This window comes from Equus asinus, chromosome 2 (genome assembly GCF_041296235.1).
Source record: "Equus asinus isolate D_3611 breed Donkey chromosome 2, EquAss-T2T_v2, whole genome shotgun sequence".
Lineage (NCBI taxonomy): Eukaryota > Metazoa > Chordata > Mammalia > Perissodactyla > Equidae > Equus > Equus asinus.
This window is the reverse complement of record NC_091791.1, coordinates 153,857,232-153,876,926: the sequence shown is the minus strand read 5'-3', so window position 1 is coordinate 153,876,926 and position 19,695 is coordinate 153,857,232. Positions and strand designations below refer to the sequence as shown.

The following is a 19,695-nucleotide window of genomic DNA, read 5'->3' as shown; positions in this document are numbered from 1 at the left end:
ATAGAGATGTAAAAGAAATATATAAAGTACAACTTGCGAGTTCAGTTGGAGAAGCAGCTTTATTTCCTTACTTTTAAATCCAGGGCTATGAGGTTAAACACATTTCAATTCATAATGAGCGTTGGAAAGTTCTCCATAATGCAGTTTTTATTGATAATACCTGATCCACTACTTCACTAGGAGAGGGGCTGAAAACAAAAGGTTCGACTTTCAACTCCGGTTTGTCTTGAATCTGGAAATAATGTTTGTAAAGTAAGTTTCTTTTGTTTCTCTTCATGTTTAATACCAAGAAGTAGAAGTGGGAGAAGAATCAAATGTTTATTATCACAAAAGTCTTATAAAATGGTCCAGAATAGACAATTATTTCCTAGCAAGTTAGTACCACCACCACCACATACAACAACTGTTATGACACCATGTGGGACAGTTTCTAAGGCATTTCCCACCTGTTTCATCACCTCATCCTCACTGTCGCTGGAGCAGGTATTTTTACCCCTAACTTATAGAAAACTGTGCTTATGACTAGGTAAGCAGCTTGCAGGAGACCACACTATAATGACTACTTTGAACATTTTGATATATTTCGATCCAGTCATTTCTCTGTGAATATAATTTTTTCTTTATCAAATTGGGATCCAAGTGTTTAAACAATTTTGCATCTAGATTTTTCACCGTTAGTTTTTCCTCATGCCACTAAAAATTCTTCGAAGACACAACTTTTAATGGCTGCATGCTATTCCAAGGTGAATATGTATGAATTTAGTTTGCCATTTCCTTACTGTTGGGCATTAAATAGCTTCCCATTTCTTGCTTTTAAAAATAACGCTGAGATAAACATCCCTGAACAGACATCTCATCTACTTTAAAATTTTAATTTTCTTGGAGTTATTGGAAAACTGTCAGACCAAGCTTCACTTCCATTTTAAAACTATACGTCTTCTTTAAGCGTGAAATCTAGCTTTTATTTTCATTTTTGTTTTTCCTTAGTTAAATCTTTGACGTTATCATCAGGACTGCTTGTTCAGATAACATCATCTTTGAAACTGCTGTGCCTACCAAAGGAATGGACATTAGCCTGTTGGACCGGGAAAGTGGGTAAAGCCTTGTCACATCTCTGTTTTTCCAGCTATCAATGGAGTTTAAAGTACACGGGGCTGAGATGTGTCTAAAGCACACTGCTGTCTAACCTAAGCCAATCCCTGAGCTATTCCACTCCACCTTCCATGCTATTCTGGAACGAGGGTGGAAGAAAGGGAAAGGAAGGAAAGGAAGAAGAAGAAAGGGAGAGGAAGTTTACGGGAATCAAAGGCAACATACCTCCCAGTTTCTTCCTGTCCTGTTTATTTTTCCAGTCATTCCTTTGCTCATGCAATGAAGATCTATTAAGTGTTTTCTATGTTATGACTTGTAATTTATGAATCAGACAACAGACTTCAGGCTGACCTGGGAGCACTATAAGGTTTCATGAGGAGGCTATAGGATATAGTATTTCCCAAAGGTGCTTGACTATAGAACCATTTTTTCTTTGAACACCTATTAGTAATCTCCCAGAATTGCATTCCACAGAACACAGGTTAAAGGAAAAGGTTAAAAGGCATTTAGTAAAACTCAACATTTATTCTAATTTTTTCAAATGAAATTCTTTTAAAATTAGTAATAGAAGGATAATATCTTAACGTGATTAATTTATAAAATATTAAACCAACAGCTAACATCATATCTTAAGGTGCAAAACAAAGGCATGACCATTAAAATGAGAAGCTTGAGGGGACCGACCCCATGGTGTAGCAGTTAAGTTTGGTGTACTCCGCTTTGATGGCCCAGGTTCACAGGTTCAGATCCCAGGCACGGACCTACAACACTCGTCAGCCATGCTGTGGTGGCAAACCACATATAAAGTGGAGGTAGACTGGTGCAGATGTTACCTCAGGGCAAATCTTCATCAAGCAAAAACAAAAGAGGAAGACTGGCAACAGATGTTAGCTCAGGGCTAATCTTCCTCAGGAAAAAAAAATTAGAAGCTTGATATGAATGCTCACTTCCCAATACAATAAAATACAAAACAGAAGAGGAAACAAAGTAATCCTGAATGTAACTGATACAGCTGTCAATCTAGAAAATCCAAGAGAATCTACCGAAAAGTTATCAGAATAACTTGAATCAAATGAACAGATACAAAACGAAAACACAAAAAAAATCAGTAGCTATCTCACGTCCCAGTAATACCTAGTTGGCAAATATAAAGGAAAAAAAAAATCTGATTCACAAAAGAGTATAAAATACCCCAAAACAACATTAATCAAAGTATATAGAACCTGTATGAGTAAATCAGGCACCTTCCTGGGATATAAAAAAGAAGGTCTGAGTAAAAGCAATGCTGGGTTCCCGCTTGGGAAGAGCAAATGCCAAGACATAAAGCAGTCAACACAAATGGATCCCAGCGGGATCATCTGGGAAGAATCTAATGAAATAATTTCAAGGTTCCTCTGAAAGAACAACAGGAAATGATGATTGACAGTATTTGGAAAGCAAAGAGAAATGAGCTCAGAAGGGTATGCACTACCACTTATTAAAGAATGTTTTAAAGTGATAATACGTAAGACAGTATGCTGCAGGTATAAGATGCCACCAACAGAATAAAAGAACGGGAGAGAAAGGTCCCAAAAGGTCCCGACATTTAATAAGTCAGCCTCTGAGGGAGCCTCATGCGACAGTGGGAAAAGATAGGATTACTCAAAAAATAGTGTTAAAAAAGAAAAAAAAAACCCAAAATGAACACTTTTGAAACAGATTTCACTTCCAAGGGTGTTAAAGAGTTAAATATTTTAAAAAGCCTACCTAATAAAAGAAAATATAGGTGACTATTTACTGAATCTTAGCATAAACAAGGATTTTCTAGGCATAAGAGTGATAAAAGACATCATGAAAGAGGAAACAAATGTTAGATTTGACACAAATATTAAATATATCTGCACGTCAAAAATTATCATAAAAAAATTTAAAAGACAAACCTCAAACTGGAAAAATACTTATAATAGCTATGACAAAGAACTGATAGCCATTATTGAGCAAAATTTTTAAATAGCTACAAAATAAAGACATATACTCCAAATGAAAATTGGGCAAAGTTCACAGCAATTCACCAAAGAAATATACACGATGACTATATATAAGGTCAACTTCACTAGTTAAAAAAAAAAAAGAGCAAAGTAAAAGAAATTTTTCCTATAAAATTTGCTTTTAATAGTAATACTTAGTTTCACTGATGGTTTGGTGAAATAATGATCCTCATAGTAAATTCCTTGGTGGGAGTCTAATTTGCAGTAACTTTTCTGAATAGGAATATGTGTATATATATTCAGGATGAAAAAATATAGAATACAGTATATATATATAAAATCAGGAATATTATAAATTTGAAAAATATTATACCCTTGGATACAGTAATCCATGCTTTTCTAAGCATGAGACAGCTATTCAAAGAAAAAACCTAGAAATGAAAGATTTATAGCCAAGAATGTTCACTGCAACATTATCATAACAGCGTAAAATTAGAAACAACGTTCCAGGCTGTATGACAGAATGTGAGGCCGTCTTAAAGTTATTTTTGGAGATTATTTAATGACACAAGAAAAAGTTCACTATATCATATTTAAGTGAAAAAAGGCTGTTTATTAAATTGTGTTGATTGCATAATCCCCAGTTTTGTAAGCACGGCTTCCAGGTCTTCATCTAGGTCATTTGTTAAAAATGTGAACAGTTGGAGCTTGGACCACAGGCCATGGAAGGCCGGCTGAAGCGAGCCTCTCTCTTCAGGCTGGATGGTTCAGTTGTCATGATTCCATCAACTGAACCTTCGTCTATCAATGGTTCCCAAATGTTTCCTGGGGAAGGCTGCCTAAGAATCACTCTGAGAGGTGGTTTATAAAAACAAAAACAGATTTCTGAGCCTCACCCACAGACAGTCCGATTCAGGAGGTGTGGGATGAGGCCCCGGCATCTGCTTCAGAAGGTCTCCCAGTGATTCTGACCGGCAGCCAGATCCGGGGACCACGGCTTTCTAGTTCATAATTTTCCAAGGTTTTGAAAAGGATATTGAATGTCTTTTAGAAGTAAGCTTCTCCATGTGAGTTAAGGAAGCGAATTTGATAATTAACCACAGCCCCATTTCTCCGAATCCTCTGGCACTGCTGCCTTTTGTCAGGTAGATGATGTAATGAGTGGACAAGAGGCCATCCTACAGTGTCTTGCCAAGCTGACTGTCACTACTGCCACACCCCACCTGCCCTGGAGCCCCCACTGCCCTTCTCAGAATCCTTGCTCTGAGTCCTGCCTCCTCTCAGGCTTCTGAAACACCAGCTGCTTCCCCTCTGCGGCCCCTTCCATCAACTTTTCACTCTGCCAAGGTGAACCAAACCTCTGGAATGCGGGGGCCCAGGGCACGCTTCCTCCCCTTCAGTGCCCAGTTGCTCAGAGTTTCTATATTTGACGCTTCACCTCCCACTCATTCCTCAACCCACCGCCACCTGGCTTCCATCACCACCACTTACTGACACGCCTCCTGCCAAGGTCACCCTGGCTGCTGATGGCTAATCCACTGGTTCCATTCCAATCCTTCTCCCAGAAGCATCTGCCGCTGCTGACCGCCCGCTCTCTCCTTCCTTGGCTTTTGTGGGTGCTGTCTGCTGTCTCACCTGTCTAGCACCCGTTTCCCCTCCTTTGATAATGGTACCCTGAGGACCCACCTTTCCCCACTCCTGGTCCACATCATGGTTTGGGGGCTGAGCACCCCACTCTGGCATGGCTATTTCATTCCTCTGGCTCTAGCATTGGTTCAGGGATGGGCATATGGCCAGAGTCGAACCAGTGAGACTCAAACCTGAGACTTTTGCTGAAACTGTTGGGGAAGAAGTTTCTTTTTTCTGGGGTTGCTGGGCTGGCAGAACGTGAGTCTGGAATTGGAGATGGCCACCTGCCCACCCCATGCGGGGCAACTGCCTGAGAAGGAGGCCAGCACGAGGAAAGCCGCAGACCTGAGAGAGAGTCCTGAGGGCACCACTTGGGGTCCTAGGCTGGGCCTGAAGCCAGCACACCTCAGGCAGATCAGTTTCATGAGAAAATTTGTACCTTTGTACTTAGGCCTTTTTTAGTTGAATTTCTCTGTCACTTGCAACCAAAAGAGCCCTAAGATGGCTCTGAACCACCATCCTCCCCTGGCATTGCTTCACCTTTCTGGTGACTTTCTCCCCAGTGTCTCCATAAGCTCCTCTTCCTCTTGCTCCGGGACTCATAAGTCCAGCCCCTCGTGGACTCTACACCTGGGTGTCCACTTAAACATAGGTTGAAATTGAAACTCGTAACTATGTCCCCACTCTCCTTCTTCTTGTGGCCCTATCTCAGTGGACAGCTCTACCATCCACCCACCTATCCAAGAAACCTGGGCCTCACCATCGACACCATCTCGTCCTGACTTCCCGGTCTCCTTTGGCAGCTAACTCTGGCTCATTCCTCAGGGCTCAGCTTTTAGGTTGCATCCTCAGCGAGGCCTTTTCCAACCTCCAAGCCTGAATGAAGTGTCCCTCCTATGCGTCCATCCCATCCTGTGCTTCTATTGTCATAGCTCTTGTCACTCTGAACCCTAATGGCTTGTTGATTCTTTTCCATATTCCCCATGAAACTCTAAGTTCTATGACAGCCGGGCCCATCCCTGAAATCAATATTATTTGAATAAATGAACACTGGAGTGTATAAATATGATCTTAGATTGTATATTACAAATATAGTCTATTCTTCCGTAAAAAATTAAATATTTCAGTATTTCAGAGAGATCTGCAAAGGGCACGGTATTTGGCACAGATTTTCAGGGGCTTCAGCGCCTGATGAGGGTGAGAACCACCAGACCTCCCACAGTGTCTCTCTCATGGGATTTCTTTTTAATGGGTGAACCAGGCTGCCTTGTAGTGAGTGCCTTCACTTTTCTTCTCTTTAATAACTGAGTCTAGAGCTTATCAAAGGAAAGAAGTATAGCTTTGTTCTTAAACAGAATCTATTTCCCCTCTTTTTTGAAAACTGGGACATTTGCCTGTTTTCAATTTTCTGATACTTTTCATAGTCTTCATAATTTCTTAAAAATCACCAAACACAGTTCTTTGAGCACAACTGCAAGTCCATGCTATACGGTCCCCCCACCCATCTACCCACCAGGTGTTGACTGGGCCTTGCTTGAGCCAGACCCCGGAGAGCTCCTCATTCTCTGGGGTCAATTGCCCTCAGACATGGCTGGGCTCCCTTCTATCATCTCTGGATCACTTTCTTTGCCAGAAAAGGAGGAAGCAAAATAATAGCTGAGTAGTTCTGCTTTCTGTTACTGTTACCGCCAGAGGCCACAGCAGTGGGCCCATCACTTCCTGATTCTTTTTTTTTTGTTCTAATTCTGCCTAAAAAGGCTTTTGTATTGTCCGAGGCATTTTTGCCCTCTCAGCCCACTCTTTCCGGCTTCTTAATGTTTCACACTCTCCATAAACCTTGTTTCCACGCTTGCATATGGAATCGCTGCCCCTTTTTCCCTATGAACACTATATTTAAATAATATCTAAAGTTTTAAAACACAATTACCTTATCAAGTATTTTATAGGAAAACATCATACCTGATTTTACTAACTTGAGTGTTATGAAGAATGAATATGCTTACACACTGACAAAAACATACAGGGGAAAAAACCATATAGGGATTGTGTGGTGGCTATTTGCACCCCCTTTTTTCTCACGTGTGCTCCATAGCTCCTTTGTCCTTAAGTTCTTTTAGCTTATTTCCACTTTTTTTGTTTGTTTTCTTCCTGGCATCCATTTTTACTTTAAATTATTGTACCCAGATGCAGAAATCACCTGGCTGGCACTAACTGCAGAATTATGAAAATTAAATAAATCACAGGATGGTTAGTGATGGAGGACTGGATTGTTTTATATTTTTTATTGAGATAAAATTCACATACCATAAAATTCACCCTTTTAAAGGATAGAATTCTGTGATTTCACAAAGCTGTGCAACTAATACCACTATTAAATTTCAGAACATTTTCATCACCCCCATAAGAAACCCTGTACCCATTAGCACTCTCCTTGCCTTTTGCAATGTGGATCTCTAATTGTCCCGCCATTATTTGTTGAAAAGAATATTCTTTCCCCCCATTGAATTGTCTTGGAATCCCTGTAAAAACAAAGCGACCACAGATGTACAGGTTTACCTCTTGACTCTCAGGTCTATTCCATTGATTTATATGTCTATCCTTATGCTAGTACTACATTGTTCTGATTACTGTAGCTTTGTAGTAAGTTTCAAAATCAGGAAGTATGAGAACTCCAACTTTGTTCTTTTTCCAAGATTGTCTGGCTATTCTGGATCCCTCACATTTCCATGTGAATTTTAGGATCAGCCTGTCAATTTCTGTGGGGAAGGCAATTGGGATTTTGGTAGAGATTACACAGAATCTGTGGATCCCTTTAGTGCAGCCATTCTAAAGGTATTAAGTCTTACAATCCATAAATATAGGATGGCTTTCCTTTTTTTCTTTTTTAGGTTTTTTACTTTCAACAAAACTTTGTAGTTTTCAGTGCAGAAGTCTTACACTATTTTTGTTAAATTTATTCCTAAGTATTTTATTCTTTTAGATGCTACTATAAATGGAATTGTTTTCTTAATTTCATTTTCAGATTGTTCATTGCCAGTGTATAGAAATACAATGGATTTTCTATATTGACCTTGTATCCTGACACCTCACTGAACTCGTTTATTAGTTTTATGAGTTTTTCTTTAGGATTTCCCTAAATCGTTAGGATTTTCTGTATACAAGATCATGTCCTCCGAGAACAGAGATGGTTTCACTTCTTTCTTTCCAATCTAGATGACTTCCATTCCTTTTTCTTGCCTAATTATCTTGGTCTCTACCCTTTTAAAGCCTATACACTTTCTTGGGTGACTTCCCTCTTTCTTTCTTCATTAGAAAAAATTTTCTGGAAGAAGGTGACAGAGTGTAGGAAGAATAAAGAAAGTGGAGTTATTAAAAAAACACAAGTTGGAACCATGTGAAGTGATTTTCAGTGACTCTCTCTTCCTCTCAGTGGAAATGTCTTCCTCCACAGCACCTGGGCCCAGGGATTTTCTGGAGGAATCTCTGAAATGTGTTTTCCTCAGGTTTTGGACACAAGCTGGGTGAGCCCAACATCCACCCTTCCTCGGCTCTTACAGAGTCTAAGACAACATGGCTACTCGCCCCGGGCCCATCTCTCCTCCTTCTCCGGACAATTCTCTCCTGCTGGTCAGAGGCAGAGCAACATTTCCTCTCATTGCACCCTCTGTCTTCTAAGAAATAAAACTGTCAGTGTGGCAACAGGTTTACCAGCTGTTCTGCTTCTACCCCAAAGAGACTTTGACAAATATCTCCCTCACATCTGAAGTCTCCTTCTGGGCCAGTTTTGTGATCCATGTGAGGAGAGTCCACCCACACTCTCCTATCTGTCCTCTTCCTTGCACTGGGGCCCCTCATGGTGATCTCCCATGCAGGAGTGTGTGTGTTTTCTTGACACTCAGGCTCTTCATCCACCCCATCTAGAAGACCTTTTCATCAGAACAAGGCCCACACTTAATTTCCTCACTCCAGATGAAAGTCCTGGTTCACCATGTTTTAGTGGGTCCTAGCTCTTCCCAGTCATGGGACAAAGGAGGGAAGAGTGAGGTTTCATGAAAGGTGTGGAAATGCACACCAAAGGCCCTGTTGAGTGGTTTTACAGTAAATAACATTTCCCTCCAAATCAGTGCAAGCTCTGCGATAGCATGTGCAGGAAGCCAGGGGGATAAGAATCTATGGCTATGCAAACAGGTGCACCCTATCTCACAAGCAAGTGGGAGCTTCTGGTGCTCAGTGGCTAGACGTAAACAACCCAGGTACCACCAGCCTCAGAGAAAAGAGAGCCACGGAAGCAGGCAGGATCCAGGGCGGTCAGCACCCTGGGCCAAGACCTCTGCTCCCTGGTTCCAGTGTAGGACTCCCCAGGGGAGCTGTCCTTTTGTTTGGGGCTTTCCTCCCAGGAGCTAAATCTCTTCCTACTACCTTCCCTCTGAAACCAAACTCAGATCTTGGGTGCCTCACCAATCTTCCTGTTCACCCTGATTTGCTTGCAACCTCACAGGTTCACTTTGTGCCCTCTGCCTAACGACACTCTTAGGCCGGGAAGGTCTCAAGAGCAAGCGACTTCCTGATAAGGTGACTCCTCCCTCACTCTGGGCTTGCACATGGCTTGAGCGCCTACTGAGAAAAGGTCCATTTGGACGGAGTCACCAGGAGTCAAATCTCAAAATCTTTCTTAAAACTATGCTTAGCTATTCCACAAAGCTCCCTCTAAAGGAGGCAACAAAGAGAAGAGTGAGAAATGATATAATGAAATAGTAAACTGAAAAAAAGATCCATTCATGTGCCTGTACATTGTGCTCTCCTGCCTCAGACTTGCTTATTATCCAGGCTATGGGAACACAGACAGAGGGCCACATCACATCTAGGTTGGTTCAGCATCAACAGGGGCTCCCTAATCACACAAGGGACAATAAAACCCTCATGGTAAAGACAGACAGGAGGGACTGTCCGGGGTGCTGTGAAGATGCCACCACTGATGTCTAAGATTATTATACTTATAACAATGCTACCTTCTTATCCTTCATCTGTATATTTCAAAAGGTCCACCTCCCACTCTTGTACCACTTGGTCATAATACTTCATTATCCCATAAACTTAAAAATCAGTTAGTATTACTGACAGCTTACATATATTGTCTGTCATCTTTCAAAGTGCCAGTTACTATAATATTTCTACAGTTCATTTTGAGTGTCTAGGGTGACATATTTAATACTATTTTCCTATTTTCAGTTTTTAAAAAGAACCAAATAAAGCAATTTTAGAATTATTTTCTTCAGTTTTCCTTCACATTCAATTTACTGCCTAGAACTATATTTCAATATAGCTTACTTGCTTTGCTAAATTCATTCATAGTGTATCTGCAGGCCTGGACTGAACATATTTCCTGTAGTGACAACTACTCTATTTGTGGGAACTATTTAGGTCACTGGAGTGGAGAAAAAGAGGCCGCTACTTAATAGAAATGGCATGTATCCAAATATAGAGGCAGTTCTCCGAACACCTGTTGAACATCAATGATGAAGAGATTGTTACAATTTCCAAAACCCTGGACCCAAACCTTAAACGATCAGTCACTTTGTTTCAACTGACACAAGGTTTAACCCAGGAAAACAAGTCTCCTAACCAGAGTCTCAAAATGCAAGATGCCTTAGCAGTAAAATAGCCTCTTCAAAAAGCAATGTTTCCATGTAAATTTTTTTCCCATCAAAAATCAGTTCGGAGGAAGCTATATTATGGGAAGTTTAGGGCACGCACAGTAATTCTTTGCTTTTGGAGACAGCGAGCATGCCAAATACTTTCAGTTGTCAAGGGTGAGCTAAGAGAGACTGACCCAACCAAGAAACGGAAACTAACGAACAGTAATATGACACTCCCCTTTAGTTCCACTGGCCACGGGTTGGTGGGCTGCTACACCCAGCTAACTTCCTAGGGCCGGATAAAGGCGAGACTGTGTAAGGGCTGAACGATGGCGGCCTCTCTCCCTGCCTCCCTCGAACACCGTGGCGGTGGTGGTGGGGTTGGGAAGGGGATGGGGTGGGGGGCTGGGGGGGTTGGGAGGAGGATGGGGTGGTGGTGGCGTGCAAGGACCTCAAGAGAAGTGGGCTTGCAAAATACTCTCTACTGTTGCCACATTCATTCATTCAATAAAAAGTTATGCGCCAGGCACTGTGCTAGGGGCTTAACTCCACAACTATGACCCAATGGTCCATTCTGATACCCCACATCTCTGTCCCCATTTCCAGCCCTAGGCCTCACTCGCCCATTAGTAAGGTGCTTATAATCGCCTCGCTCTCCCTGCCTTCCCCAGGCCCCCAGGCCAGGGTGACAGGATAAAACCAGCTGGAGGAGTGCCTTTCCAAGAGCAAGAAGGAGGGCCCGGAGTACGCGGAGAAGGGGTTCCAGGTACCCTCCTGCCCGCGTGGGGAGAGCCAGTCCCTCCTCGGGAGGCCGCGTCCTGGGGCGGGGCTGCGGCACCCAGGCACCGCGCTCCGACGGGGAACCTGAGGTCACGCCGCTGCTGGAGGCGGAGGCAGCGGCGAGGGGGTCCGCGAGCGGCAGGAAGGCCGACGGCGGCGGGAGGCGGTGACAACGCGCGCGCACGTGGGGAGGATCGCTTCCACCCAGGTGGTGGGGCAGGACTCCAGCAGGGGTGAGGGCGGGGCGGGTTACCTGATGAAGGTGGTCTTGCCTGTGCTGTACTGGCCCACCAGGAGGATCATGGGCTTGTTTTCGAAGTCGGCGTCCTCCAGCGCAGGCGAGTGGAACTCGTGGAAGCGGTACGCCTCCTCCAGCGGCAGCACCTTGCGCAGGTAGAGCGAGCGCAGGCCGCCCGTCACCGTCTGCACGGCGTCCATGCCGCCTGCGCGCTCGCGCCCGCCCGCCTGCCGCCCCATCCAGCTAAACATCTCGCCGCCGGTCCGCCGGTGCGCTGCTCCGCGCCCGCCCTCTCACTGCCGCCCCGCGCTCGGATCCTGCTCCGGGTTCGGACCCTCCCCGGCTCGCACTGAGCTGTCCCCGCTGCGCTCGCCGCCGCCCGAGCGGGCCCCGCCTCGCGCCGTCGCAGCCAATCTCCGGTCGCCACGTCACGAGCGCTCGTTCACTATTCAGGAGGGCTCGCTCCTGTCCTTCCTCATTGGGCCGCTGCCAGCGCGGGCGGAGGCGTCAGCCAATAGAGAGCAGGTTCTTCATGAATTATTGATGCTGGAGTCCATCTGGAGGACGCGGCTGGGGAGAGGGTGCCTCTTCAATTGGGTGGCGCTGACTCGTCATCGGAGGGCCCCCCATTGGTCGCCGGGGCCCCACCTCTGGCCAGGTGGCGTCGGCTTCCGGGCAAATCTGAGCTGGCACAAACGAGTCTTCGGAGGCTGCTTAGCCTCCTGGATCGTTTACTCATCTCAACCCTATGGACGTCGAAACTGGGGAGGAAAGTTCAGAAAGTTGACAGGCAGGTTCTTTCTATCCCCTGGCAGGTTATTATTACCCTTACTGTATTGGTGAAGAGGTCTTGACTCACGAACATAATTGATAGAATTTGAAGTAGGAGAAGTAGACTGCAATCTGCTTGAGGAGATGCTTCTCCTACTTCTCGAGGCTGCCTCCCCTGAATTCTGGATGGTCTGAAGGCCGTTTGCCCTTGGTTTTCTTTATTTGATTTTCTGTAAAATCGAAGATTTAGTCATCGTCCTCATTATTGCAACCTAATTTCCCCATATGGACATCTAAGAGAGCTATTGTTGACTCCTAGCTGCCTCTTTTTCTGGTTGAAAGGACACATCTAAATTGAGATTGAGAGAAACAATCAGCCATCACTTTTGGTGTCCTAGGTTAGAGTTTTAGAATATTTCTCAGTGGTTTTAGAGCATTTCTCAAGTGTGATCCACAGGGCCACCTGCACGAGCATAACCTGGGATGCTTGTTAAAATGAAGATTTCAGGGGCCGGCCCGTGGCCGAGTGGTTAAGTTTGTGCGCTCTGCTTTGGTGGCTCAGGGTTTCGCCGGTTGGGATCCTGGGCGCCAATATGGCACCGCTCATCAGGTCATGTTGAGGCGGCATCCCATATAGCACAACCAGAGGCACTCACAGCTAGAATGTACAACTATGTACGGGGCGGGGTGGGGTGGGGGGTGCTTTGGGGAGAAGAGAAACAACAACATCAAAAAGATTGGCAACAGATGTTAGCGCAGGTGCCAATCTTAAAAAAAAAAAAAAAGATTTCTGGTCATCACCCCAGACCTACTGAGTTAAAATATTGAGGAAGGATGGAGCTCAACAAGTGCCCCAGGTGATTCTGATGTACCCTAACTTTGGGGAAATGTGGTGTACAACAGTACTTCTCAAACTTGATAGAAATGCAGATTCTGATTCGGTAGGTATGGGGTGGGACCCAAGACTACAGTTCTAACAAGCTCCCAGGTGTTGCCACTGCTGCTTGTCCATGGACCATACTTTGAATACCAAGGCTGTGGTGAAGAGAGAACAGGACTTGGCATCAAAAAAACCTGGGTTTGAGTCCTGACTCTATAAATTAGTGGCTACGTGACCTTAAATGCAATGAATTACTTCTCTGCCTCAGTTTCCTTGTTTGTAAAATGGGAACTTCTTTGGGGTTGTTGTGTGGATCAAATATTTAGAGGAAGCTATACGTAACTAGGGAAGTGAAAATACAGCCAAGGGAAAATGAAGTTAGATATCTGCCTCGTGTCAAAATAAAAGATTGAAATGTAAAAATAAACTACTAGAAGAAGGTACAGTGAAGATTTATAACATTTTTGGAAGGAAAAAACCTTTCTAATCAAAACCAAAGGCAGAAATTATGAAAGAAAAGGTTAATAGATTTATCCACAAAAAAGTAAAAGCTTCAATGTGTTTTTAAAAATATATAAAAAACAAACCCATATAAACATACTCTTGCCATATCCAGAAATTACACTTCCTGGTATTTACCCAAATGAGATGAAAACTTATGTCTACACAAAAACTGCACACAGATGTTTAGAGCAGTTTTATTCATAATTGCCAAAACTTGGAAGCAGCCAAGATGTCCTTTGCTAGGTGAATGGATAAATAAACTGTGGTACATCCAGACAATGGGATATTATTCAGTGCCAAAAAGAAATGAGCTATCAAGTCATGAAAAGACATGAAGGAACCTTAATCCATATTACTAAGTGAAAGAAGACAACCTTAAAAGGCTACATACTGTGTGATTGCAATTATATGACATTCTGGAAAAGGCAAAACTACAGAAGCAGTAAAAAGATCAGTGGTTTCCAGGGGTTAGGGAGGAGGGAGAGAGGCACAGGAGGAGCACAGAAGATTTATAGGGCAGCGAAACGATTCTGTATGATAATGTAATGGTGGATACATGTCCAAGCCCATAGAATGTGTAAAACTAAGAGTGACCTCTAAATGTAAAATACAGATTTTGGGTGATCATGATGTGTCAATATAGGTTAGGTTCATTGATTGTAACAAGTGTACCACTCTGGATGTTGGTAGTGTGGGGTGTTGATAGTGGGGAGACTGTGTGTTGAGGGTACATGGGAGCTCTCTGTACTTTATGCTCAATTTTGCTGTGAATATAAGACTGCTCTAAAAGAATTCTGTCAAAAATAGTATATATATAAAACAAATAAATCCATAAACAAAGGCAAAAGACAAATTGGGAAAAATATTGACAGACATATATGGTGGATATATTTAATTAAGGATATGAAATCTTTAAAAAGATACTATAATATTATTAAGAAATGAATACTCCATTAGAAAAGTGAGCAGAGGACATAGACAACTAAGAAAACAAATACAATGGACCAATAAACATTAAATGATGCTGACATCCACTGATAAAGAAACACAAATTTAAAATAAATAGATAACATCAAGAACAGCAGACTTTTATTTTTCTGATACAATGTCTAGTGTTGGCAAGGGTGTAGAAAAAGGTACCTTCTCATATATTGGTGGAGATGGTGTAAATTGGCAGTTTTCTGGAGTCTATACTTATCAAAAATCTTCAAAATGCACATTTGAGACTTCTGCTTCTGCAACATCAAACTTAATGGTGAAATGACTGAATATTTTCCCTTTAAGATCAGGAACAAGGTAAAGATGTCTACTGTTACCACTTCTATTTAATGTCACACTAGAGATTCTAGCCAGTACAATAAGGCAAGAAAAAGAAAAGTTAATCCGGATTGGATAGAAGAAGGAAAACTGTCTTTATTTGCAGAAGATATGATCATCTATGTGGAAAATTATATGTAATCTACAAAAAAGCTATTAAGACTAATAAGTGAGTTTAGCAAGGTTGCTGGATACAAGCTACATATACAAAAACCAGCTATATTTTTATATACTAGAAATGAGCAATTGGACAGTGAAGTAAAAAATCAATATCTTTTGCAATAGCATCAAAAACATGAACCACTTAGGGATAAATCTAATAAAAAAATGTACAAGTTCTATACATTGAGAACTACAAAGCATTTCTGAGAGAAATAAAGAAGATCTAAATAAACAGAGATATATACCATGCTCATGGATCAGAAGACTCCATATTGTTAAGCTGTCAATTTTCTCCAAACTGATTTACAGGTTTAGTGCAATCCCAGCAGACTTTTATGTTTTTAGAAATTGACAAGCTGATTCTAAAATTCATATGTAAATGCAAAAGACCTAAAATAATCAAGACAACTTTGAAAAATAATGAAGTTGGAGGACTTACACTACCTAATTTCAAGACTTATTGTAAAGCTACAGAAATCAGGATGGTGTGGTATTGGTGCAAAGACAGACTAATATATTAATGGAACAAATAGAGTCCAGAAATAGGCCCACACATATATAGTCAATTGATTTTTGATAAAGCGCAAAGGCACTTCAATGGATAAAGAAAAGTGTTTTCAACCCATAATGCTAGAACAATTGGATAGCCATATGTGAAAATGTGAACTTTGATCCATACCTTGCAGTATATATAAAAATTAACTCAAAAATGATTATAGACTTAAATGTAAAACTTAAAACTTCTAGGAGAAAACATAGGAGAAAATCTTTGTGACCCTGTGTAGGGAAAGGTTTCTTAGATAACACCAAAAGTATGATCCATGAAAGAAAAAATCAATAAGTTGGACTTCATCAAAATTAAGAACTTCTGACCTTTGAAAGATACTGTTAAAAGAATAAAAAGACAAGGCACAGACTAGTAGAATATATTTGCAAATCACATATCTGATAAAGGACTTGCATCCAGAATATATAAAGACCTCTTAAAACTCAATAATAAGAAAATGACAATCCAATTTAAAACATGGAAAAAATATTTGAACAGACACTTTACCAAAGAAGATGTATGAGTGGCAAATAAGCACATGAAAAGCTGTTCAGCATCACTAATTGTTAAGAAAATGCAAATTTAAATCACAATGAGATACTACTGCATACCTACTAGAATGTCTAAAATTAAGAAGACAGATGATAGCAATTGTTGGTGAGAATATGGAGCAACTGGAACTCTCTTACATTGCTAGTGGAATGTAAAATGGTACAACTACTTTGCAAAACAGTTTGGCAGTTTCTTAAAAAGTGAAGCATACACCTGCTACCCGACCGGGGAAGGGAGGAGTGGGGGGAAGGATTACAAGGGGCATGAGAAAACTTTTGGGGGTGAAGGATTTGATCATTACCTTGATTGTGGTGACGGTTGACAGCTGTATTCATCTGTCAAAACTCATCAAATTGTGTCCTTTAAATATGTGCAGTTTATTGCATGTTAATTAGACCTTTATTAGTTGTTAGAAATACTCATATTTCTTGACTCAGGGAATTTATCCTGAGGAAATAACAAATGTAAAGCTTTATCTAAAGAATGTTTATCAGCATCTCATTTATAATAGTGAAAAGCTGTAATTAGATGTTCCCCATGGAGGATTAGTTAAGCAGATGATGGATTTCTATGCAGTCTCTGAAAATTGTGTCATATAAGAATGTTAACGACCTGGGAAAATGCTCAGAATATATTTTTTAAGTGGAAAAAAGGCAGATTACAGAAGTGAATACATGCTATTGCTATTGAAAACAGTATGGCAGTTACTCAAAAAATTAAAAATAGAACTACCATAGGATCCAGCAATCCCACTTCTGGGTAAATATGCAACAGAATTGAAAGTTAGGTCTCTAAGAGACATTTGCACACCCATGTCCATAGCAGTACTATTCACTATAGTCAAGAGGTGGAAGCAACCCTAGTGTCCATTGACAGATGAATAGATAAACCAAATGTGGTATATACACACTGAATTATTCAGCCTTGAAAAGGAAGGACATCCTGTCACATGATACAACCTGGATGAACCTTGAGAATATTATGCTAAGTGAAATGAGCCAGGCACAAAAAGACAAATAGTGTGATTCCACTTATATGAGGTATCTAAAGTTGTCAGATTCACAGAAACAGAAAGTAGAATGGTGGTTGCCAGGGGCTGGGGGAGGAGGAAATGGGGAGTTGCTCAATGGGTGTAGCGTTTGAGTTTTGCAAAATGAAAAAGTTCTGGAGACCTATTGTACAACAATGTGAATATAATTAACACGGCAGGACTGTACACTTAAAAATGGTTAAGATGATATACTGTATGTTATGTATTTTTTACCACAATCTAAAAAAATGAATGTATGGGATTTTTGTACTTTTGTAAAAAAAAAAAATGAAAGTATCCAAGGAAAGGATGAGAAGGACAAACCCCCAAATAGTAATGATCTCTGAGTTTTGGAATGATAAATGATCTTAGTTTCCTTCTTTATGTGCATTAGCAGTTTTCAATTTTACACAATAATCCTGTTCTTGTTTATAATCAGAAAAAAATTTTAAGGAAGACAAAAAATTATTGTCTTTAAAAAAAAAAAGAAAATCTTGAAAGAGCCTGGTGTGGAGCATCCCCCACCATGTCTTGCTTTTCTTCCTTCTCCGTCTTCATCCAGCTGCAGCGATGGCTTTCCATTCCTGTTCCGTCCTGGGTGGAGGGCGAGAGTCACCCATGCTCCCCAGGAGGGTAATCCTGCATTTATTTGCAAGTTGTGATACTCTTAGTTTTCTTTCTTCAGACTAAACAATCTCAATTGCAGTCACCTTTTCATCTGAATCCAACTGTTTTTTCAGGTTAAATCCTATGACGGGCAGTTCTACAGGGAGTGCCATTAGTTGCCTGGAAATTTGTTGTATTGAGTAATTCAGCAGATAAGTATCTTGGTAATAAGACTCCCAACTTTTTGCTATATGGAAGTTTGAATTATAATTCTTGTGGAAAGGTTTTTCTCCTTCTTCTTGGTAATTCGATGGTCCCAAGTTTCACTCTAGATGGTGTTCAGTGTTGGCTCTGAACGTATACCAAGTCCCGCGTCTTACTCTGAGCACCTTAAGTTCCAGAGCGGTTAAAAGCCAGGGAGACACATGCTGAGGTTAGAGGAGGCACTTGGCCTGGAAAACGGCTTCTTCACTCTCAGACTCGCCTCTCCTTTCTCTGGGGCCACTTACCTGGGCCACTGCTGCCACTGCGAGATGTAGCTTGTAGGACATACAGATGGAGATATCTGGTAGGTACTCGCAGCAAGACTGCCAGTTGCCTATAAATGGTCCTTCTTCAGCAACAGAACTCTGGGCACACTGCCACCCAGGTGAAAACAGAATTTTCCAGCCTCCCTGCAATTAGGTGTGAGCATCAGACCAAGTTCTGATTGCTGATATGTTACCTAAAGGATGAGTGGGACTTGCAGGAAGTCTCCCTTAAAAAGAAAAGAGTTCAATTTTTCTCTCACCTTCTTCCCTCTTGAAGACTGGGATATGGATATGATGGCTGGAGCTGAAGGACTCATCTTGGACAATGAGGCCAAGGACTACACAAGGGATGGTAAATCAGAGCTGGAAGGAGCAGGAACCCTGATGAATCATGGAAGTGCCATGCCAGCCTTGGACTGCCTCCCTGTGGCTTCTTTTACATGACTATACTTAAGCCACTATGTGTCAGGTCTCTGTGAGTCAGAGATGAAAGTAATTCCTATCTAATACTGAATTTGTTACTAGAAATGGAGTCTGCAGTAACAGAATCCAAAACGTGACATTTGCTTAGTGGAAGTGGGAGAAGATCAACGTTAAGGATTCAATTATCACAAGCTGGGATTTAAAACATGGCCACACATTTTTCTGGACACGTCTCCTATCAAGAGACAGGATCTTTGTCTTCTCCACTTGAATCCAGGCTGGCTTGTGAATGCTTCTGCCAGTAGAGGACTGTGCAAGCGATACCATGTGACTTCTGAGGCTAGATCGTAATACGCCATGCAGCTGCCACTGTGTAACACACACCCTTGGAGCCCTGGGCTGCCATTTAAGAAGACTAACTGTCCCAAGATCACCATGCCGGGAGGTCACATGAAGGTGCTTTGATAGACAGTTGATCAGACTGAGCCTGTCCTTCATCCCTCCCAGCCTTTCCAGCCCAGGCACCAGACATGTGAATGAAGGAGCCATCTCAGATCCTTCAGCTCCAGCTTTCTGAGTCCTCCCCAGTAGCTCAAGTCATTTGAGCTGAGGCCCCACACATGGAGCAGATAAAAGTCATCCTTGCTGTGCCCTTTCCACATGCCTGACTCACAGAATCTGTGTGCATAATCAAATGGTGCTGATTTTATGCCATTATATTTTGGGGAGTTTTGTTGTCCATTACTGGAAGAGCTGGTAATTCTTATTATCTTGTTAAGATAGACGTTCGTTTTCTTTCACAGAAAATAAGTCCAGAGCTAGGGAGACGATGTCTGGTTTGGTGTCTTCATAGTCAGCAAGAGCTCATGATGGGTGGAGCTCCAGCAGCCATATTGAACCAGAAGGCAAACTTGAGGATAGCAGAAGCAAGTGTTAAAAGGAGCCTGGGTCTCTGATAAGAAATAGAGAAATGTCTTCTATCTGGTTTAAGCCACTGCAATTTTAAATCTTTCTGGCTATGTAGCAAAAGT

General features: G+C 41.9%; 1 protein-coding gene across 1 annotated transcript in view; it reads right to left on the bottom strand.

Moving 5' to 3' along the window:
- Window positions 1–11,742, bottom strand: part of EHD4 (EH domain containing 4) — a 74,139-nt gene extending 62,397 nt beyond the window's left edge. Inside the window, exon 1 of the mRNA XM_014857326.3 lies at window positions 11,358–11,742. Coding sequence (XP_014712812.1) covers window positions 11,358–11,593 — 236 coding nt within the window. The 5' untranslated portion in view covers window positions 11,594–11,742. The remainder of the gene's footprint in view (window positions 1–11,357) is intronic.
- Between the last annotated feature and the right edge of the window lie 7,953 nt (window positions 11,743–19,695).